Raw genomic sequence first — 24,678 nt, 5'->3', positions numbered from 1 at the left:
AAAAGATCCTTCCACCATTCCCTAATCATGTACCTTAGTATTTTTTTCTTTGTTCTAGTTTTTTATATTGCATTCTTGTAGTTCTTTCTGTGACAATTTCTATGTCATATTTTTTTCTTTTATGTACATTATAAAAAGATTACAAAATTATATGTTACATATTTTTCACTCGAATGTTGACTACCATCGTAACGGTAATACCACTGTTTTTGTCCAATGTAAAGAACAAATATTACTTTTTCACGTGAGATCTTAACATACTCTTCTTCTTATGCATATATTTACCTACCAGTCAGTATTGGATGATAAAAAAGTTAAAATATGTATTCGTAAGATCAATATTATAAAGCAAGATAAGATAACCAGCATGTGAGTACAGTTTGAACGAAAATAAAATCTATCGGTGCATTAGACGGTTTAATATTATGTATGTTAAAGAATTTAAATTTTAAAGATTGTCTATTTTTAAGTTTTTTTAAGATATTTTGTGACTTATTGGTGATCATACAGAAAATATAAGTCATTATTAAACGCTCAATCATTTACCACAACAAGTAATAAAGTCAGAGTCAGATTTTTGTTTTTAAAAATCTAGAATGACAATAATATATTTATTAAGTAGACTTAATAAATATACAATTTTTAGGCATATACTTAAATTTTATCAAATAAACTTATATTTTAGAAATTGTAAATAAACATATATTATACAAATTTTATAAAATTGAAATAGGTTAAAAATTCAAATTTATGTTATGTTATGTTATGCACGGAGATGTTTCTTGAGCTTGAGGCAAAACATGGCCACCTAAACATACACAAGTTAGTACAAGAAGTATCAGGCCGAATAAAACAGTAGTCTGAACAAAATAGTAAAGAAAAATAATATTCATGAACGTTAAGGAGAAGGGTCTTATTCTCACAATCGGTGTTAAGTTGTAGATATTTATTAAGACAAAGATTGGGCGACCGGTTTTGCTGTTTAAGTTATACAGAAGAAAGGCTCTCTAGAAACTAAAGGCTGAAATAGTAAACCAACAACCAAAAAAATCATTTTAAATGGTACTAAAAATATATTGGTCCGTGTAGAGCTGTCTGTCTCTTATTGGACGCGTCCCCAAGTGGTGGATAGGGGAACGCCCTAACTGGTCCTAGGACCAGTGAGTAGGTGGGAAATAAAAATACTAAGGTATGGCAACCCTAATAGAAGAGTTCCTAGCCCTCCAGGTTGGTGGTTGGTCTAGAGGCCGTAAAACCTATTCCTGTAAAAAAGAATATGTTACAGAACCTCTAGAACTATTAGCTGGACGAAACGCACGACGACGACTCTGCAAACGAACAATGGAATTGAGATTAGGAACATGGAATACCCCATGTACCGAACTAGAGCACTCACATCTTTACTAGACGTAATGAACACGTACAAAGTAGATGTTTTAGCACTGCAGAAAATATATTATAGCTGCAATGAAAGCCAACACAAAGATGGGGTGGGATTTATTGTAAACCAAAGAACAAAAGGCCTTATTATTGACTTTAAAGCCTACAGTCAAAGAATGTGCTATTTGCGCTTAAAAGGGAAATTTTTTAATTACAGTTTTATCAATGCACATTCCCCAACTGATGACAAACCAGAGGAAATAAAAGAACAGTTCTTCGAAGACCTAGAGCAAGCCTACAGAAGATGTCCCAAAAATGAAATTAAGATTGTATTAGATGAAATGAATGCAAGAATAGGACGAGAGCGTGATTTCATGCCAACGATAGGAAAGCATAGCCTACACAACATCAGTAACGATAATGGACTATGATTGGTAAACTTAGCAGCAGCACTAAATATGACAGTCGATTGCACCTATTTTGAACACAACAACATACACAAGGTAACCTGGACCTCTCCTGATGGAAGAACAACGAGTCAGATTGATCACATCTTAATAGATTCAAGGCATGGAACAGACGTAATAAACTGCAGAAGTTATAGAGGCGCAAACATTGACTCTGCCAAGCTAATATGGGAGGAAGCCCCCACAGGAAGAAGGCCCTTAGGATGTCCACTAATGCGATGGAGAGACAATATATGGTCAGATCTAAGAACTATGGGGCTACCCACTGACCCAACTATTATAGACGACCGTTCAAGATGGAAGCAAGTTGTGCAGTCAGCCAAAACCCACCCGGATTGTAGTGCTACGAGAAGAAGAAGAAGAAACATAGACTCAGATCATTGCCTAGTGATCTCAACATTGAGGGCTAGAATTTCAAACAACAGTAAAGAAAATAAAATGGATAAAAAAAACGGAATGTGCAAAAGCTCAGAGATGCAACAATTGCAGAACAGTACTCGGAAATTATCACCAACAGGCTAAGGAATCAAAATGTAAATGAAGAAGGCCAGACAGATATAGACTCCTACTGAACCAGAATAAAGGAAGACATTGAAGCGGCAGCGAAAGATGAAATAGTAATAAAACTGCTACATGACGAGAATATGGATGGACTAGTAGAAATATTCAACAACATCTATGAGGCTAACTACAGTTGTGGCCAATTTTAAATGATCAGTCTACAAGTCAGATGCTAAAACTGTTCTTGAAGATAGTACATACAAGAATTTATGACAAATGTGAAATAGAGAATTGGTCCTACTTAACTTGGATTCAGATAATTCTTCGGCATACATGAAGTACTCTTCAAAAAATTCAAAAAACAGCGCAAGAAAGTTTTCTATGCTTCCTTGAATACTAAAAAGCGTTTGACTGTGTCAAACATACAGAGCTAATAAAACTGCCACAACGTAGAATGATATGCCAATCTGACTTGGATGAATCTACAAAAGTGGAGAATGAAAGATTGAAGGAAAAAGGAGTATCAGAAGAAGTAAATATTCGTGGCTAAAGATAATAAGGGAATGGAAAAACCTCGATGACCATGAAATAACGAAGTGGAGCTCAGCAGTAGAATAGATAGGTGTTATGCGACTGTAAAATGTGTAATTATCAACAGAAAAGTCCTTAAAAAATAACGCATCTGAAGAAATTATTATATGCAATTGTTTTAATACCAAAACGGAAAATTCCTTAATTGTTACTTTTTTTCTCTAATTTAAAAAGTACCTACTCTGAATACTGGATTTTTTCTTTAACTTGCTAGGTCCTTTTCCCATTTCCCATTACTATCACAGTTACTTCTCCTTCTAGTGTAAAAACTGGTGTTAGCTTATGTATTAAGTATTTGCTGGAAAAAAATATAAACAAGTTATTGTAAACAAAATAATCATAGAAACATAAAACACTGCGTTCACCAGTTTATTTTGATTTTTTATCTTATTATTTCTCTTGTTTTTTACTTTAAATCATTATATCAATAATAGTATTAAATATCAATAACAAGATAAGTAAATAGTTCATCAATACTATCTACATATTAAAAATATATTCACCGATCATTCAATTGTGCAAAAGATCCTACACTCTTACCAACTTATTACTTTCTAAAACATAATAGTTATCATAATTTGGCTACCATTCCATGTTGGTATATGTAGTAGGGAATGAAATTGCAGATCACTGCGCTAAACTTGCCACTGCATCATCTGTTTCCTCTAGTTCTTTTTCAATTCCCTCTCTCCAGCTTCTTCTCGGCCTTCCTTTTTTTCTTCTCCCTTGTGGTGTCCACGTCAAAATCTGTTTCGGAATCCTGCCATCTGGCATTCTCTGTACATGGCCGTACTATATTAACTGTTTTGTTTTTATGTCATCAACTATTGTATGCTTGACTCCCATCATTACTCGTATTCTCCCATTTGGTATCCGATCTCTTCTTGATTTGCCTGCTGCTCTTCTCCAGAAGTCCATTTCTGTTGCTAGTAACAGTTTCTCTGTTCTTTGTTTCATTGGCCAAACTTCATTGCTAGATATTGTTTGCTTCCGAGGAGACGGCAAGTAACCATTTGTACCATATTGTACACTTATCAACAAATTGTGAGACCTCTCTGTTTGACATTAAAACCACGGCTTTGTTACTAAATCACACTTTGTTACTAAAATTACCCCTCTACCTTCTTTTTCAAATCAGCATCACTTCTTAGCTTGCAGTGTTTGGGCCTTCTTACTGGTTTAAGAGTGCCAGTACCTGTAGCTTCTCTTTATGAATGTAATAAATATAAAAGATGTTCAGAATTAAAATATCTATCCAGATAAACTGAAACCCAGGAGGAAACGTACTCAGAATCTTTAGCATTTACTCATTCTTGTTTTATATAAATCAAAAATTGCAGAATTCATAACATAATATAATCAAAATGTACTTTTCTAAAGCGTTATCTGTTTATATTTGAAGCATACGGCATATACATTATAAAAACATGTCAACACTGCTAAACCGAAATTGTTTGTTCCACGTTTGACATTTGCGGCTATAATCAGCTTGTACTTTGGGTAAACTCAACCTAATATCGATTAAAAATATTGATATTATTTTAACTTTGTTTTAGAGGGTAGCAGCTGTACTTAAATTGGCACCGTTAGTGCTCGCCCTGTAAACAATTTTATAAGGACTCGATCTCACGTTTGTTATCTAAACACTAACCTTATCAGTACATAATATGACGTCACAGTAGACGATACAATGACCACCCACCGTAAGCACATTGTTTTATTATTATAAACGGCCATCTGCTAAGAATGCAGAACGTGAACACATTAGCTAAGCAAAAAACATGTCGGGCTTTGTTTCATTAAACGGTATGAGAGAATGTGTCAACAAAAATTAAGAAATCTTTGATAAGGCGTCGTTTGCACCAGATTTATTTAAAAAAAAACTGCTTGAAACTTGACATCTGTTCGCTATGAGATGACTGTTTTTAAAATCTTTCTATTTAATTTTTTAGTTTCAGGAACACGTAAAATAAACTTCGCTAAATTGCATTCGGATTCATCGCCTGCATATTAACCTGTATTTAAAACCTGTTGCAGTTTACGAAAATTCAAGGCTCCATCCGAATAAATTACAATGAATATGTCGAATAATATTTTTTGAAGAGAAGGTTCTATACTGGCGTTGTATTACTTGTATTTACTTCTTTTCTATAGTAACTGCTGCTAAACTACTACACAAAACAAAAAATATTCAGACCAAACCTTTAAAATGCTCACGTCCAATAAATTCTTAGTGAATCATACGGTTGTAACTTTTTTACAAATTGTGTCGAATCAAAACATAAAAATAAAAAGGAAGTACCTTGCTATCAATTAGTAACAAACCAGTTCCGCCTTCTTTACAGAAACCAATTAAAGTAATAGTACAGTACTCCTGGCGGGATGATACTATTAGTAACCGCCTTTATTATTGATTCATCTATTACCACCAGTTTAGCAATATAGAACCGATATGAATTTATGATTTTTTTTTATTTAAATTTACGTGTCTCGACTACTAATGGTCATTGACACGTGAACTAAAAACAATGTTTACAATATTAGTTAAAATTTGTTAAAGTTTTAATATACAAAATTTTTAAATATCTTATATCAAATTATTTACAGTCTCTCAAAAATCTAATTAAAGAGTTTATTAAACCAGGTGAATTAACTAGATCACTAAGGGTACCACTAATATTATGCTGTCGTCGGGTGGAACTGAAAGTATTGCATTTGAGAAGGACATGCTGGATGGAAAGGCGTGTGGTGTTATAGTGTTCACAAACTGGTGGATTTCCAGAATTCTGATTCTAATTATTGCTTTGTCTCCTCTTTTTTGTATAGGGGTATATGATAATCGTATTTTTGGTTGTATTTGGTGTAATTTGGATGTGATTTTACTCCATTAATCTTGCCAATTTTCCAATACCGATTGATTAAAGAGATATTTTAGGACTTGATGAAGCTGTATTTCGGCTGGAAAATTAGGACAGTTAGCTCTTTTCGCTGCTTGGTCCGCTTTTTCATTACCAATAACACCTGCATGTGAAAGGACCCAAATTATGAAGACTGAGGTGCCCGAAGTTAGTAGCTGATGACAGTGATTGTGTACCTCATTGACTATTGGGTGCTGTGAGCTTAAGGTTCTTCGTGAGTGAATCGATGACAATGAGTCTGTGCATATGAGTTTGCTGCTTTTTGGTGTGACTTCCAGAGCTTTATGTATTCCATATAATTCCGCTGTATGTTTACTCAGAATTATCCATACACGAATTTACAAGAAGTGCGAGTTCCAGATGTGTGACACTCAATTCGGATTTCGAAACGGATTGGGAACACGAGAGGCTCTTTTTGCTTTAAATGTGTTAACGCAACGATGCAGAGACATGAATGTAGATGTATATGCATGTTTTATTGACTATCGAAAAGCATTTGACTGCGTTAACCATCAAAAGATGATCGAAATTCTGAGAATTTCGAGTTGACGAACAAGACTTGCGAATTATCTCAGAACTATACTGGCACCAAACGGCAACAATTGAAATAGAGCACACAACATCCGAAGACATACAAATCCGACGAGGAGTGAGACAGGGTTGCGTCTTATCACCGCTACTCTTTAATTTGTATTCGGAGTCTATATTCAGAGAAGCATTAGACGAGGTCCAAGGCGGAATTAAGATTAACGGAATCAGCATAGACAACATCAGATATGCTGATGATACCGTCTTAATAGCAAGCAACGCACAAGAACTACAAAATATAATAAATGCGGTAGTTCACCACAGCGAAATGTTCGGTTTACATCTAAACGTTTCCAAAACTAAAACTTTAGTATTTTCAAAGACACCAATAAACGTACAGGTGTATGCCAAGGGTCAAATAATAGAACAGGTAAATTCCATAAAATATTTGGGAACAAATATCAATAGTCAGTGTAATCAAAAAAAAGAAATCCTATCAAGAATCGAACAAGCAAGGAAAACATTCATGAGCATTAAAACATTTTTTACAAGATCAGACCTTAGTCTACAGCTTAGAATCCGAATGATCAGATGTTACGTTTTTTCTATCTTACTGTATGGCTGTGAAAGTTGGACAATGGACTCTGAAATAGAAAAAAGAATAGATGCCTTTGAGATGTATATATACAGACGAATGTTGAGGATTCCATGGGTACAAAGAGTTACTAATGTTGAGGTACTTCGTCGCATGTGTAAACAAAAAGAATTACTAAGAATAATCAAAGAGAGGAAAATGCAATACTTGGGTCATGTGCTGAGAGGCGAAAGATATGAATTACTTCAAGTTATACTGGAAGGAAAAGTACAGGGCAAAAGATCAGTAGGAAGACGCCAGAAGTGGCTGAAAGACCTGAGGAGATGGTTCGACCGCTCATCCGCAGAGATCTTTCGCGCAGCAGTTTCCAAAACTACAATTGCCATTTGGATCGCCAACCTTCGAAAGGAGACGGCGCAATGAGAAGAAGAAGTATGTTTACTACAGATTGTAGAAAGACGAAATGATGCTATTGTTTGGTCCGTTGTAATAACTGCGCAGCTTGTACCATATTCATCTTTACTGACATCAGTGTAGAATATTGTGTCAAACTTTTCCATATCTATCATTTTATTGAATTCTTGTCCAAGTAGAAGTACTAAGTAGTTACATAGACTAGTATTAAAAGTAGGCAGCTTTCTGGTCCAAGGTGAGGAATAAGAGATAAAGAATCATGTTTGAGAAATCTATATTGTCAATTAACTGGTGTAATTTATGGTCAATTTAGCATACCGATCTAGGTTTTTCTATGGGCACTAATTGTATGTGTCTGCCACAAGATTAGCAGCTGGATTTGAGGGGTTAGCAGAGACCTTTGCAAAGTAATTCAAAAGGAGTTTTTGTCTCCTAATGTTCAGGGGGGGTTTACAGGCTTCGATATCAAGACTTTCAGATGGGCGGATCTAAAGGCACCAATACAAATTCGAAGATATGTGTTTTGAATGACGTTAAGAGTCATGTTTGAGAAATCTATCTTGTCAATTAACTGGTGTAATTTACGGTCAATTGGGCATACCGATCTAGGTTTTTCTATGGGCACTAATTGTATGTGTTTGGCCACAAGATTAGCAGCTGGATTTGAGGGGTTAGCAGAGACCTTTGCAAAGTAATTCAAAAGGAGTTTTTGTCTCCTAATGTTCAGGGGGGGTTTACAGGCTTCGATATCGAGACTTTCAGATGGGCGGATCTAAAGGCACCAATACAAATTCGAAGATATGTGTTTTGAATGACGTTAAGAGTATTTAGAGTTGCAGGCGGACATATAGAGTATGCTTCCATAATCGAGTTTGGACCTGATTAAAGCTCGGTAAATTCTAAGTAATAGGTACGTCCTCTTCAGTGTCCCAGTGATAGTGAGCAAGGAATTTACCTACATTAATTATTTTTTAACAATTAGCTTTAGTTTCTAAGAGGAGGTTTCTAAAAAGAGGATTCGCGGTATTTTTCGCGTAATTATCAGAGAGAGAGATAGAGAGAGAAAGAATGTCTGTTACTAGCGGCAGTCAACAGTCGAGACAGAGGACGTCTGTTGCTAGAGAAAGTCAACAGTCAAGAGAGTAAGTCTGTTGCTAGTGAAAGTCAACAGTCAAGAGAGTACGTCTGTTGCTAGTGGCAGTCAACAGTCGAAAGAGTACGTCTGTTGCTAGTGACAGTCAACAGTCGAGAGAGAGTCGTTTTCGTTTGCTATTTTAAAACTGTATTTCTAAAGGAGTAGGGCTGAAGTGAAAGTAGGAAGTGTTGGAGTACGGTAATGATTTTAAAATTGAGGTAGAGAATGATAGAAATTAACACAGCGAAAAATATGACATGGTTTTCCGCATGTGAAAAATTGAACATCCACCATGGTAAGGATTTTTTGGAAAGATTGATGGTATACTTTCCAATGTTTTGCTGCTTGTAGTATACATGTACTAAATTGTTTGAGATCCGTATCAGCATTGTTTTGCAAAACAATTTCGTTAACTCGATCCTTAACAGCTGCGCTGAATAGTTCCGATTTTGAGATACTCCAATTGCACTTGCACTAATTACTGGTGATAAAGATAGGGAAGTGATTACTGTCGTAGAGACTATCGAGCGTGTACCAGGTAAGAAGAGGAGCTGTTTTAGGATCACTAATGCTCCGGTCAATTGAAGAGAAGGAACCAGACCGGGTATGAAAATACGTGCTACTTCCTGTATTTAAAAGGTTAACGTCATGATTAATGATAATATCCTCAATAATTTTACCCCTTCCAAACGTATTTTTAGATCCCCATATAGTACTATGAGCGTTAAAATCTCCCACAAGTCTAAATGGAGCTGGGAGTAATTTATGATTTTAAACCACTAGTAATCTACTAATAATCCACACTAATGACCCAGTGAAGTAGATATTATAATAAATCATTTTAAACAAATATTTTATTACTTAACTAATTTTTCTTTGCTTGACCAAAAATGTAATAATTCTCAAGTATTTTTAGTATTTTCTCCATATTTTAAAATCTTATATAAGTAATAAGTACGCTGACTACTTTCTTTAATGAAACGTTACGGGAATTTTATAATTCTTTATATTATTCCGCAACTGAGCTATTAAACAACCCTTAACGAAATATTCATTTTTAAATATCCAATTTAAGCTCTCCGTATCCTTTGTCAACAAAGAACGTCAGAGAGATAATAAATCAAGGATTAACTTGAGCTTATTACAAATCCCAAAAAACCGCAAACAATATCTGTGAAAGCATGAGCTTTTTCTGCCTCAGGAACTTAAATATATCTTCCCGGAGATTTGTCGTCGTAAATAAATGATTTCATGAAATTTACTATGGAGATTATATTATGCAGTATTCTTAAATAAATAGAATTTTCCTAATAAACACTAAATAAGCAAAATGCAGGTCCATGTTCAAAATAATTTTTTGGACAAAAAACTGACAATAATATAAAAAATAAAATGGTTCATTATTCTTTATTTATGGGAATTAAATTTATAATGATAATTATTATGATACCTTTTTCATTCTGCTATGAAAGTTAAAAATCTTTTCTATAAAACGAAAAAAGTAAATAGAATGACACTGAAAACTTTGTTTTCAAAAATTTCAACAAAATTTATTATAAAATCTTAACACTACAGCTATTTCGGCTGATTGCGTTTCTCAAGTAATCTATTTTTGGCATGCGTTTATACTTTATAGTCTTTAATGAAATAGGTTGAGGAGGGGACAACTGTTTGTCTCAAGTTGGTCATTCAGAATTATATCTGTGTTTTTTAATTTGTTAATTTCCGTAGATTCTAACAAAGATAGCTTAAGGCCTTTATTTTGAATGTGAAGAATTTGAAATTCGTCATTAAAAGAATGATTATGATCTAAAAGGTGAAGTGCGTATGGAGAATCTGTTTTTCTACTATTGAAAGCCCTTTTATGTTCTGCTATTCGGTAATTAAAATTTCTACCAGTTTGACCAATGTAAGTATTTGGTCAGTCGCCACATTTAAGTTTGTATACACCACTGTGTAAGTGCTTTTTATTTTGGCTCTTGTTTTTAATATATGTTGTTGTTTGTTTGTTCTGAAAGCTAGTGTTATTCCTATTCCTGTATATGTAATCGAGCAGAAGGTACTGGGTTTTTTTCTCTGGTGGTGGAAATACTAATTTCAGGGCTTTCTTGTGTTGTTTTTGATTTAAAATTTTATTAATTGTTTGTTCGTTGTATCCATTGTTTACTGCTATTTGCTTAATGATATTTAATTCTGTCTCAAAGTTGTATTTTGACATCGGAATTTCTGTTAATATATGTAACATACTGTGATAGGCTGCCAGTTTATGTTGTATGGGATGGGATGATGAATTGTGTATAGTCGTTGTGTATAGTGTATGAATGTGGAGAAGTTATGTTTGTTTTTAAGTCTGATAATTTTTAAATCCAAAACATTTATGGATTGATTTTGTTCTGTTTCTATTGTAAATTCAATATGACTATGAAGTGAATTAATATACGATAAAAATTGGTAGACTTGCCTGTTAGTTTCTGTGAAACATACCAGTACGTCGTCTACGTATCTCCACCAATATAAAAACTGTTTGAATATGGGATGTTTTAGATGTGTCTAGATGATCCATAAAAATATCTGATAGTAATGGGCTTAGAGGACGTAGAGTAATGAGCTTAGAGGGCTAGTAATGGGTTTTTGAAAACAAAGTTTTATTGTTACATAAAATGAATTTCCATCAAGTAAAGGTCGAATCCGAAGTCATAGAATGACGTTTATTAAACGTCACTTTATGTTTAAATGAACTATCACAAAAAATAAGGGTCATTCATCTTAAAACCGTGGCTCCAACCAATAGCGAATAGACAGGACCAAGTGAGAATAACACGTTTGCGACTAGGACACAGTAACTTTACACATAAACACCTCTTTACGCGAACTGTGCCGCCAATGTGTGAAAATTGTCAAGTAACACTCTGCGTGAAGCATATACTAACTCAGTGCAAAACATATGAAGCAGAAAGAAAGAAGCACACTATACCAAATAATATAAAGGAAGCCCTAGGAAAAAACATGAACATTAAAAACACAATAAGTTATCTTAAAGACTCAGGACTGTATCAATTATTGTAACTTTTTCTAACTTTACCTGTATTATATATTTAGGTCGCTAATAACCCTGGTGGTTACAGCGTAAATAAATAAAAAAAAAGGGTCATTCATTGAGACAAAAAATATCATATTTCATAAGTTGGACCAACAAACACATTTTCACAAAATTTTATTGCAATTGGTTCAGTGGTTTTTGAATATTAGCTTGGACAAATATCGTGAAACGAGATTTTTATATATATAAAAATTTATTTATATGCAGAAGAATTTTTTAATTTCTTACAAAAAATGAGCTGTTTAATAATATCTTCAATGTTTTGAAGCTTACCTAATTTTAAATATTTCTCCGATAAGAGAAAAGTTATTCTTGCAAAGTACTTACATAGTAATTTAATATTTTCACAATTTGTGTTGTTTTATAGAAGTATTAAAAGAATTCCTTAGCATTTTCGTGAAATTTTTCCGAAAATGTGGAAATATTTCCGACGGGATTTTCGCTCCTATCTCCCTTTAATTTCCTTATTACTCAGTGCACGATTTTATTCAATTTTTGGAACGTTATTCGAAGCCCAGATTCGCAATTCTTAGTACAAGAACATGTTAGATTTAATAAAAATTCTTTTTAAATTTGATAGCTTACATAACGAAATAATCAGTTCGGCTTTTCCATGATTGTTTCGTTTAGATGTTGTTAATTGCAAAAGTATATAAAAGCCATAACAGATGTACTATTCTGAGCTATTTTCTTGTGGCATCTTAATACAATTTACCATTTTTACTTGGAAAACGTTAAAATTTTACTTTAAAATAAGTTTATTTTGACATTTTGATTTCAACTTCGGAAATGGTTCTCGAAATTTATCAATATCTTCAATGCTGATGAAACTGGACTGTTTTTTAAATACAAAGTAAAAGGGACAATCCTAGTGGTTGGCGGTATACCATATTTTGAAAAGCTTGCAAAGAAGTAAAGATTTCTGATGTATTCTGTGTAAAAGCCTTTAAATTATATGAAAATCATATTATATTGTAAAATTGTTGACACGAGGTCGATGTTATAGGATATTACTTTAAGAGAACATACAGTATGTATTATTAGTATAAATATTTATGGTGCATATCTCTATTTCTTTTTGTTTTGAATTTTTTGAATTTGATGTACCGTTTCTAAGTTTTCGTCTTTCTTCTACAAAATTGATAGTTTCTTCATTCATCCAATGTTTTTTTTTCTAGTTATTTTGTCTTTATATAATCTATTTGGTTCTTGTATCGTCCTCCAGGCGAAGACCATGTTGATAAACTCCTCGGAGGATGTTTAAATATTGTGTTTACTATACTAAGCAACAGGTTACACTTCAGCAATGTTATTGACTGGTCGCGAGATGAAGCTTCCCATCAATCTCCTACATTGCAATCTACCAGACGGAGAGACAAACCAAGAGATAATCCCCGAGTATGTGAGCGGCCTAGACGATCAACTGATTAAGGTCCACGATTTCGCCAGGAATAGGCTACAACTCACCAGTGATTGGATGAAGGTTAGGTTCGATCAGAAATCCACTTCTGTTAGTTTCAAAGAAGGTTATGCAGTTTGGCTCTACCAACCAACCAGAAGGAAAGTTCTAAGTCCCAAGTTGCAGCGGCCCTGGGCGGGACCGTACATTGTTACTAAGAAGATAAACAATCTTGCACGAATCAAGCAGAAGGTCGTTCACCTAGAGACTGTGTTCTTATGAAGGGCAGAATCCACCGATCTGGTCCACTTAAGTACTGTTCGGGGCGAACAACCTAAAAGAAGGGGGCGATGTTATGAGTGACAATGCTTTAATTGCGGCCCAGTCGAATTAACAACTTTATCAGCAAAGTTCTCGAACTCTTTATCTGTATTTTTCTAAAAACTCGTGTAAAAGTGCTGATTTGGCATTCGTACCTTCGGTAGAACTCTAAAACAGATGTTCGTGTATATAAACTATTCAGCTGTTTTGAATAGACAGAATATACTAGAGAGAAAACAAAACACCAGAGAGAAAACATACAAAAATAACATAACAGCACACTAAGAAGACAGTTCGTAGCTCGAAAACACTCGTGGACAACCGCAACGAATAGCGTAGGCCCAGTTGCTTTAAGTGGACAAACTCTATATTGTCATATTATCATATATTTGCATATCTTCTTCTTCTTAAAGTGCCTATCCGTTCCGGATGTTGGGGATCATCACGACTATCTTTACTTTATTTATTGCAGCGCGGAACAGTTCAGTGGTAGTCGTGTTATACCACTTTCGTAAATTTTGAAGCCAGGAAATGCGTCTTCTTCCCGGTCCTCTCTTACCATTTACTTTCCCTTGGAGAATCAGCTGGAGAAGGCCGTAACGTTCTTGATTTCTCATTACATGTCCTAGATATTCCAACTTTTTAGTTTTGACGGTCATGAGAATTTCACATTCTTTCCCCATTCTACGCAGGACCTCCACATTAGTAACTCTGTCAACCCAGGATATACGTAAGATGCGCCTATAACACCACATTTCGAAAGCTTCGAGCCGATTCATAGATGCAATAGTCAGTGTCCATGCTTCCATTCCGTAGAGCAGAACTGTGAATATGTAGCAGTTCAATAGACGGCATTTTGTTTTTAATGATATGTCTCGACTGTAGAAAATGGTTCTCATTCTGACGAATGCTGCTTTTGCTTTTATTATTCGCTGTTTAATTTCTGTTGAGTGGTCCCATTGGCTATTTAAATTGGTGCCTAGATATGTATATTGCTCGACTCTTTCGATATTCTGTTGGTTGATTGTAAGTTGAGCGTTTAGTATTGGTTTTTTACTAATTGTCATAAATTTGGTTTTCTTTATGTTAAGAGCTAGTCCGTATCTGTTGTTGACTTCTGTTATGCGATTTGTTAATATCTGTAAGTCATTCAGATTATCGGCAAAAACTATAGTGTCATCTGCATATCTAATATTATTCAACCATTCACCGTTTATTAGTATTCCTTTCGCACAACCGTCTAAAGCTTCCTTAAATACCCATTCAGAATAAATGTTGAACAACAATGGAGATAAAATACAGCCCAGTCGTACTCCACGTTCTATTGCAATTTTATCAGTTAACTGGTCTTCTATTTTGATTTTGGCCGTTTGATTGTAGTAAATGTTTCTGATAATTCTAAGATCTTTGTTGTCAATTCCAATTTCTTGCATTAGAGTCATTAATTTGTCATGTTTTACTCTGTCAAATACCTTCTGGTAATCTATAAAGCATACGTATATGTCACAATTCACATCCCTGCATCTCTGAAATAGCACCTGTACAGCAAAAAGGGCCTCCCGTGTTCCCAGAGCATCACGAAATCCGAATTGTGTTCTTGTTAGTTGTTCCTCACATTTTGTATATATTCTTTTGTGAATGACCTTTAGAAATGTTTTAAGTAAATGGCTCATAAGGCTTATAATTCTATAGTCTTCGCACTTTCTCGCATTGGGTTTTTTTGGAAGATTTATAAAAGTTGACACTAACCACACTTGGGGCACCACGCCCGTATCATATATACTGTTAAATATATTTGTCAACCATTTTATGCCATCATAGTCCATAAGTTTTAAGAATTCTGAGAGAAAATTATCAGGGCCTACTGCTTTACCATCTTTGGTGCTTTTGATGGCATATTTTACTTCTTCGACTGTAAATGGTGGTCCAGATTCGCAATTGGTGTTTGTTGTAATCCCAGTGTTACTTCGTATATCTTCAAAAGTTTTTTCTACGTATTTAATCGAAATATCTCTTTTATGCTCTATTTGCAGTACTATGTTTCCTGATTATCTGTCAGGAATCCAGTGTTCTTGTGTTTATATAAGCCTGTCGCTTCTTTAATCTTTTTATGGAGGTTAAATGAATCATGTTTTTGTTGTAATGACTCTATCTCTGTACACTTCGAGATAAACCAATTTTCTTTTGCTATTTTAATAGCCCTTTTTATTTCGTTATTTATGTTGTTGTAGTAATTCTTATTATCTTTAGCGTTTCTTCTGTCTTCCATCATACATAGAATCTCCTCCGTCATCCATTCCTTTTTATTTGTTCTTTCAGGTTTTAAGTATTTCTCTGTTATTTCTTGACTTACTTTGTGCAAATTTTCTAGTTCTACATCTGTGTTATCTGTTTCTGTACGGGCCCATGGTTTTTCTGTACGAGCCCACGTTTTTTCTTTTAGGCGTTTTTGTACCTTTTCCTTTACTGTTTTATTTTTCAGTTGGTTAATATCGTACTTCATAATTTTTGGTCTTTGAACTTTCTTTAAACTAAGTTTCATTTTGGCGATAAGTGGATTGTGGTCCGAATTTATGTCGGATCCCGGGAACGCTTTAACAGATGTTATAGAGTTTCTAAATCGTTTGTTAATAAGAATATAGTCTATTTGATTTCGTACTGTGTGATCTGGAGTATCCTGGGGAGATTTCCACGTATATAGTCGTCTTGGAGGAAGATCATAAAAGGTGTTTGTCACTACGAGCTGTTCTTCAGTTGCAAATTCAATCAAACGGTCTCCGCGTTCATTACGTTCCCCTAGACCAAAGGATCCCACTAAATTTCCACTTTGTCCTTTGCCAACTTTGCATATATTTTTCAATATTATAGTATAGACATTGTACTAATTAAGATTTTTATGTTTCAGGCAACCTACAAAAAAAAATCAAAAACACAAAAAACGGACTCGGCCACCAAAAAAATTAAAAAATACTGACAAAAACCGGCGTAAGCCAACAAAAAAAACTAACAAAAACCCCAAAAACCCGGGCACGTAGGGCCCTATCTCTTGAGCACCAAGTCTCCGAACTGAGCCTAGCTCAGAGCGGAGACTTGACGCACAAGTAAGCAATTTTTAGTTCGCGAATAAGCCACATTAAGATAAGAGGATCATAGCGACAATGCGCTGTCCTGAGATTGATTTCGGTTAAGAAACCATGTTGGAGTTCTATTACCCAGGACTCTCACATGAAAAGCATGTGGCTGATAGTTGTGTCTCTATTGCGCATCAGATTGCTATAGGGGGGAAAAGATGGTCTGGAGCATTGGAACGCGGTGGAGTGACTCCTGTTTTTTCTCGAGTTAATACACCTCGCACCAATGAATTGTTACACCCGAACGTAATTCTTAGGGGTAAACATGTCTCACAGGCTGGGTTTAATTAAATTGCTTGCTTGGTTGAATAGACAGAAATTAGACAAGTGTGTTTGTAAGCGATATCCATATTATTGTAGGCGAAAATTATATTAGTGTATTTATAATTATTAACGTGATATTTGTTATTTAGTGAGTTTTTTGTAATTGAGTGAGTTAAATAAAATTAGTTACACTATGTAACAATAAAACACTGAAATCTTTGTTTTCAAAACTTCCACAAAATTTATTTTAAATTCTTATCACTACAGCTGTTTCGGCTGATTGCCTTTCTCAAGTGATCGGTTTTTGGCATGGGTTTACACTTTATAGTCTCTAATGAAATAGGTTGAGGAGGGGAGAACTGTTTGTCTCAAGCTGGTCATTCAGAATTATATCTGTGTTTTTTAATTTGTTGATTTCAATAGATTCTAACAAAGATAGCTTAAGGCCTTTATTTTGAATGTGTAGAATTTTAAATTCGTCATTAAAAGAATGATTCTGATCTAGAAGGTGAAGTGCGTATGTAGAATCTCTTTTTCTATTATTGAAAGCCCTTTTATGTTCTGCTATTCGTTTATTAAAATTTCTACCTGTTTGACCAATGTAAGTTTTTGGGCAGTCGCCACATTTAAGTTTGTACACACCACTGTGTAAGTGTTTTTTATGTTGGCTCTTGTTGTTTTTAATATATTTACTTAGGGTGTTATTTGTTCTGAAAGCTGGTGTTATTCCTTTCTTTTTTATGTGTTTGGCTATTTTTGTTGATATTTTGCCTGTATATGTAATCGAGCAGAAGGTACTGGGTTTTTTCTCTGGTGGTGGAAATACTAAGTTCAGGGCTTTCTTGTGTAGTTTTTGATTTAACATTTTATTAATTGTTTGTTCGTTGTATCCATTGTTTACTGCTATTTGCTTAATGATATTTAATTCTGTCTCAAAATTGTATTGAGATAACAGATCACTTGAGAAAGGCAATCAGCCGAAACAGCTGTAGTGATAAGAATTTAAAATAAATTTTGTGGAAGTTTTGAAAACAAAGTTTTCAGTGTTTTATTGTTACATAAAATGAATTTCCATCAAGTAACGGTCGAATCCATCAATTAGTTACACTACACTTTCTTCACTTCTTCTTGAATCCACAGAACAATATGTTTGTTACTTTTGTCTCTAATTCAAAATTAGTAAGAATTAATCTCAATTTCTTTATATCGAATCAAAATCCACCTGTCGAAATCCTCCATAAGTCAGAAACTCTAGGACTCAAACTTTTTTGGTGTCTCTTTTGATGTTTGACTCCTAGAAGTTCTACTGAAGTTTTAACCATTCTTCCACTCCATTGCGCTTCTGTTTCGCTGTAAGTGCAGCTGCAGATCGCCTGCATTGGTTTAATTTTATTCCACATGTTAATTACTGTAGAATCAACCATGAACTAAATGCTTGCACAACAATATTGCACCGTGTCATTGTGCAATAAATTGAAGCTAATGTTTACTACCTAGAGCAGCATTAGAATCGAATCCGTTAGTTAATTATACAAACCCCATGTTTTGGAAAAGCAATTTTGATATATACATATTATTTAATCAAATTTACAAACTATTCCACTTTGTTATAAAAAGATTTACGGGCAGAATTTCATTAATGCTAATTTCAACTACAAACACGGTAATAAATAACAAAAACTAAGTAAATTAGATCCAAGTTTAGCCATAAATAAAAAAAGTAAAGGTAAGCACAAGGTTACGAATGCGGCGTGGACTTTACCCATAACATTAATAAATATTTTGAAGTCATTTTATAGCAATTTAATTAAATACGTGATGGTGAGGATTGCTGTAACGTAATTCTTTATAAATAGTCGAACATACAGTATTTAAAATTCATAAAGCAATGTCAATGAAAGGTTAAATACTAGCGTTTTGCAGGCTATTGGACTAATATTTTATTATTTTGTTATTAATGCCACTAAATTGATATGTCCTTATACCAATTCTGCAATTTTGTGATTTAAGCTTCGATGTCAATAAATTGCACATGGTTGTGTAGTTAGTTGATAAACTCAATTTAGTTTATTGTTATTGAGATTTTTCGCTTCTTATATTTTGATTAAAACACATGTAACAACATTAAAACATTCCATTTCAAATTAATTCAGTAATGACGTTATTTGTTATACTATGGCGGGTTGAAAACTTCTTGAATATCACTTCATTTTTCGGTACATAAAGCTAATGCAGATTTTAAGAGCTATATCGCTCTTGACACTTGTTCTCCACTCTTTAAAGCTCTTAGTATTTGCTCTCCAATTTTGAACACTTTTCTGGTTAAGGTCATTTTGCGTTGTATGTAACTATCTTTTTTTTTGTCGATCCTTTTCTCTTTGGTAGGAACCCTTTCCTTAATCATCTTTTGAATGTCCAAACCGTCATGCACTTCCTGTTTTGGCTGCTTGAGCACTCCCAAAGTTGATATACAATATCTTTAGCTTTCGTTAAAGTTCTTTCACCTTAACTACTTCTTGTCTGTCGTTCACCTTATCTCCTTCTTTTTGTACTGTATAAGAATTATGCGATATTAGCGATCACTATGTATAACCAGTCTCACCAATGTTGCATCGCCAATCGCTAATGTTTCTCAGATAAGAAGCTAGCTTCCTGTCTACACCTATTCGATCTTCTATTTTATTAACATTCTGTTTAAATTGTTGACTAAAATTGATTGGTCGCTGGTTAATCGTCGTGGTAAATGATTGATCGATAGGGTGAAGAAATAACCTATCTGTATAAAATTGTAACGGCTATGGACATAGCTTACAGGGTTGCCGTCTGGGCAAATTAAAACTTATGGCTAAGAATTTACATAGAATATAATATTTATATAAAATATATTTAAACAAACTCCCCGTTGAGGGGTACCTTCAAACTAGATAATACATATAAAGCTTTATGTAACAACACTATCACTAACACAGTTTTACTGTTCGTTTTTATTTCTGCCACTCTTAAAAGCTGATCATTCACTCCCGGAATGCAAGCTAATAATTCGTCCCAAAGACCATCCACACTACATGGTAAATAGTTGTTGATAACATAATAGCTAAGGATTAACACTAAAGTTCCAATCTTCAGTTGAGAAACGTGTTATTTCACATCACGATTCCAAAATTATTGATACATGTGCCGAATCGTTTTGTAGTTGTATAGCCTACCTATTGGAATTGTGCTTAAGTCAGTGTCGGGAATGGTAGTACATAATAGAACGACGGCCCATGAGGAAATGGAAATAAGTAATTGACGTTAGGTCAGTTGGGTCATTAGAGAATGCAAACATAGGTCTAGAATTCAAGACTCCCTCGATCTAAATTAGCAGAGAATTGAAATCCTCGTAGATTAGTTTTTTGTCGAGTAACACCCTCTTTAAATGGTGTTTCATACTTTTGAATGTCCTTTGAAAGGCCGCCAAAATTTGGCGCATATGCTATAATGAAATACCACTTTATAGTGTGTTCAATAGCGTAATTGTGGATACAAGTATTATTTTGTAAAAGAAATTGACCAAATTGGTTGAGTTCATTGCGAGCTCCAACGAAGTGGATTCGTTATCTGAATAAATGTCGTTTGGGATACCTCGTCGAGCTATGAAACGTTTTAAGCAGAATAGGAAAGAGTTATTTGTGAGATTTGAAATGAGTTTAAGATGAACTACTTTGGTACAAAAGCATACAAAAATACAAACGTAACCTTTTATTTCTTTGGCTTCTCTACCTGATTTATGTTTAGTAGAAATGGTAACGCAAAATCTATGCCACAGTGCTGACATGGCAGCACTTTTGCGATCTGCGAGCAAAGTAGCCATTGGACAACTGGCAAACGAAGGTCTAAATTTAAAACAAGTATAATTTTCCTTGGTAAGGTCTCTTCCCAAATCCCCGATATTGTTGAACTGATGAGAGAAGGAGTTAAGGACCTGCAAGTAATAGGACTTTATATTTATGTTCAAATAGCAACTTAGTGAAAGGATGGTTAGATGAAATTAATATAGGGTGTTTAGAGTTAAAGTCTAATGCAGATAATCTAAGTCGCTTCTCTACTCCTAATACACGATCTTCATCTAAAAATGGAGTAAGATTTGAAAGTTTATGTTTGAGTAATAATGGTTTATTGGAATTTAAAATAGATATTTCCTCCGCAAATGAATTCAATTGTGCAAGTTTACTTATGTCTGAAATATCTTTACATCGGGCTTGTAATTCTGAAAGATCAGTGGAGCCCGTTACTAGATTATCAGAAGATAAATCATTAATAATTGTCTGTGAAGCTGTCGGTAATGTATTAGAGTGATCGATTGCTATTTGATTTATGCATTTTATTGCTAAGTATGACGACCTCATTCTCCTATCATTCGTTGGTAATCTTAGGGTCCATACTTCTAGTATGGACGCTACTCGATTGTATATTGAGTCAGTTACTCTTGTAGCACGTAACCCGCTATTATCGTTAGTAACAAATGGAAAACAAGGGAACAATTTGAGAAAATAATAAATTTATTTACCATTACAGTTAGAGTTATAAAAATAATTGAAATATAGAGTCAAGTATCACTAGTTTTAATAATGTATGTTGCCACCATGGTTCTGGATGACACTCATCGTTCGATTTGGCATAGAACTGATCACGTTTTGGATGTCCCTTTCGGGAAAATTAGTCCATTCCTCAATGAGAGCCATTCGAAGCTCTTCGCATGTTGTTGGAGCAGGTATACGACGCTTTACACGCCTTTTGAGAAGACTCCATATATACTCGTTAGGATTAAGGTCTGGATTTTGAGCAGGCCAGTCCATTTTTGGAATACCAACATTTTCAAGATACTGTGTTACACTCCGTGCGGTGTGTGGTATCGCATTATCTTGCATTAGCAAAAAAACATTGCCAATCAACTTAGCATATGGCATCATATGATCTTGTAAGATCTCCGTTATGTATTTGTGTGCATCTTCCCTCTCAATCAAGACGAGATTCGTATGTGCCTCTAAAGAAATCCCTGCCCAAAACATTACTAAGCCACCACAAAAAGCAACCCGGTGTGACCAAGTGCAGGCAGCAGAACGTTCTGCAGCCCTCCTGTAGACCTTATTTCGACCATCTTTTAAAAAAATTGATATTCTACACTCATCCATAAACAATACTTTTTTCAATCGTCTATTGTCCAATTGATGAGTTCATGAGCAAATGTAAGTCGGCGTCTTTTGTGAGCATTAATAAGTAATGGCCCTGTTGCGTGGATTGTAAGCTGTCAAACCTTGTTCTCTTAACCTTCGTTGAACAGTAGAAACGCTGATTACTGGTCTTTGGGCTTGCTGAATATGACTTTGGAGCATTCTACCAGTTTTCATCCGGTCTCGCAATGCATAGTAAGAACGCGATCTTCTCTGACTCTTATCTTCCTTTTGGCACCCGTACCGGGTCATTGTTGATGATCCAGTCTCAACAAATCGTTGGTAAGGTCTCTGGTCTCTGCATAGTTGAACGACTAACATAGAATTGTCTTGCCACATCCCTTGGGCTTGCTCCATTTTGCAGCAATGTAACAATCTGAACAGACTTTTGATATTTTTTCCATCGTTATTAAGAAATACACTTCACTGTAAGGGCCCCAGTGTAGGTCTCAAAGAAATTAATTCTGCGAAGATTTGTTGATTGGTAAATGATGAGGTAATAAATAACAAAAGTGTGCTGAAATGTGAAAAATTAATAGAATATGTGATCATTTAAAATGTACAATGATCCTTCTAAAGTACAGAGGAACAGATCTAACCAAACAACTATTAAAACTAATGCAAAAAATAATAGAACAAAACAAAATTCCTCAAGAATGGAGATCAAGCATCCTAATACCCCACTTCAAAAAGGGAGACAAATCGGAGCCGGAAAAATACAGAGGAATTAATTTATTAAACACAACACTAAAATTAACAATCAATGTGATAACAAATAAACTGAATGTAATTATAACACTAGCAGAAGAACAAGGTTTTAGGTCGAGAAGATCATGCACCGACGTTATATTTATAATGAAGCAAGTGCAAGGGAAATTATTAGAATACAACAAACCGGTATATCTATGTTTCGTGTACCTTAAAAAGGCATTGGACCAGGTCAAATTAAAGGACGTTATCCACTGATTGAATGTAAGAGAGATACCTCTAGGAATAATCAAAACGATTGAAAATATCTACCAAAACAACACAATAAAAGTAAAAGTAGAAGAAGAACTAACCGACCCTATTGAAGCTGACAATTAGATAAGACAGGAAGATTCCCTATGTCCTCTATAGTTCAACCTGATTATGGATGAAATAGAAAAAAAAATAAGAACTTAAAAAGGATACAAACTGGGAGAAAAACAACTTAAAATAATCTACTATGCAGACGACACAATACTACTCTCTCAAAGTGAACATGATTTACAACGTACGCTGCACCAATTTAATATAACCGCTAGTAAATGTGAAGCTCGAAACTGAAGTGGAAGGATGTTAGAAACAGCAGATGTTAGAAACAGCAGAGATGAAAACATTTAGAAAAATTGATGATAAGACACTATGGGACAGAGCTAGAAGTACAGATACACGACGTAGATACAAGTTGGAGAACATCAAGAACTTGGTAAGAAATAGAAGAGTAGAACGGAACGATCATATAAGCCGAATGACAACAAATAGAGTATGGTTCCCAATAGGAAGACGACCAGTAGGAAGACCACGAAAACGGTGGAATGACAACTTACTGGAGGCACATTGAAAAACAGACAGAGTCATGTCTACATAAAAAGCACAAGAAGAAGATCGTTTAAAATTAAAATGGAAATACCGACGACTGTGATTATGAGTTTGGATCTAATTCTTGATTACACTCTAAGGTAATATGTTTTCATTTCCTAATTAAGAAAAATGTTGAGTGTTTTTGTTATTATTTTATCGGTAAATACTTAGCACTACAATTTAGAAGCAATAGAATTTGTAATTTTCTTCTATTTCTGCATTAGTAATTGTATGTTTCTCTAACTGAATGTAAAATACATGATCTATTAGCTATTAACTTTCTCAGCACAACGAACCGGTTAAGTCAAAGCTTTCATCACTGATCCAAAATATTAGCAAATTCTTGAAATCTACTATTATAGGTATAGGTATAGACACATTATGGAACGGTAGATGCCTTCGCAGGCATGCATGAGGTGCTTTCATTGTAGATTTTTTTTCTAGAAGCAAATTCAACAAGGATACCATTTAGATATTTATTTTATAAAATCGCGTAACTAGCTATAAATAGTACGGATTGCATAAACAAAATCGAATTGCAAATCGAATAATAGAAACAATTACCATTTTTATACCAAACAATACGTCTTAGCTACGACAATGAGTGTGATATATGTCCTTTCTAACCTTGGGGTATAAGAGGCACACGAATTAAAAACAATAACTAAGGTGCAACTTATGAACATAACATGTTGTTTGGTGAGCCTAATTAAAATAATAATTAGATAGTAAACTATATTCGATTTGTAAATGCATGATAGTAGTTTTTATGGCAAAAGATTAGAACGGTTTTATACCAGATGTGATACTACGTTATCACGTCTGGTGTAAGTATCTTTGTCCATTAAGCTCTAATCTCTTTTCGGTGTCCCTTTCTTCTTTGGTGTCTCTTTTTTCACTGACATAAAATTTTTCTTTCTTTTTCTAGAATGTGAATGAGTAATCATCTGTAGGGCTAACGTGGATGTAGGTCGGAACGCACTAACTGTTCTTAAAAGGGGGACTTCCTCTGAGCTCTGATAATAATTTCTCGGTATTTGCCCTATTTAATATATTTATCCACACAGGGGCTTCATATAAGAGGGTCGAAATAGGCATGATCTTCATTAGGATCGT

General features: G+C 34.4%; 1 protein-coding gene across 3 annotated transcripts in view; it reads right to left on the bottom strand.

Annotated features, from left to right (window-relative positions):
• Positions 1-24,678, bottom strand: part of LOC140436466 (breast cancer anti-estrogen resistance protein 3 homolog) — a 293,734-nt gene that overhangs the window by 194,617 nt on the left and 74,439 nt on the right. The window contains exon 2 of one of the 3 annotated variants that reach the window (XM_072525306.1): positions 3,121-3,237. The exons of the other annotated variants lie outside the window; for them this stretch is intronic. Within the exon in view, the coding sequence (XP_072381407.1) occupies positions 3,121-3,166 (46 nt within the window). The 5' untranslated portion in view covers positions 3,167-3,237. The remainder of the gene's footprint in view (positions 1-3,120; positions 3,238-24,678) is intronic. 3 annotated transcript variants of the gene reach the window in all.

This window comes from Diabrotica undecimpunctata, chromosome 3, assembly GCF_040954645.1.
Source record: "Diabrotica undecimpunctata isolate CICGRU chromosome 3, icDiaUnde3, whole genome shotgun sequence".
NCBI lineage: Eukaryota > Metazoa > Arthropoda > Insecta > Coleoptera > Chrysomelidae > Diabrotica > Diabrotica undecimpunctata.
This window is presented reverse-complemented; position numbering and strand designations above follow the sequence as displayed.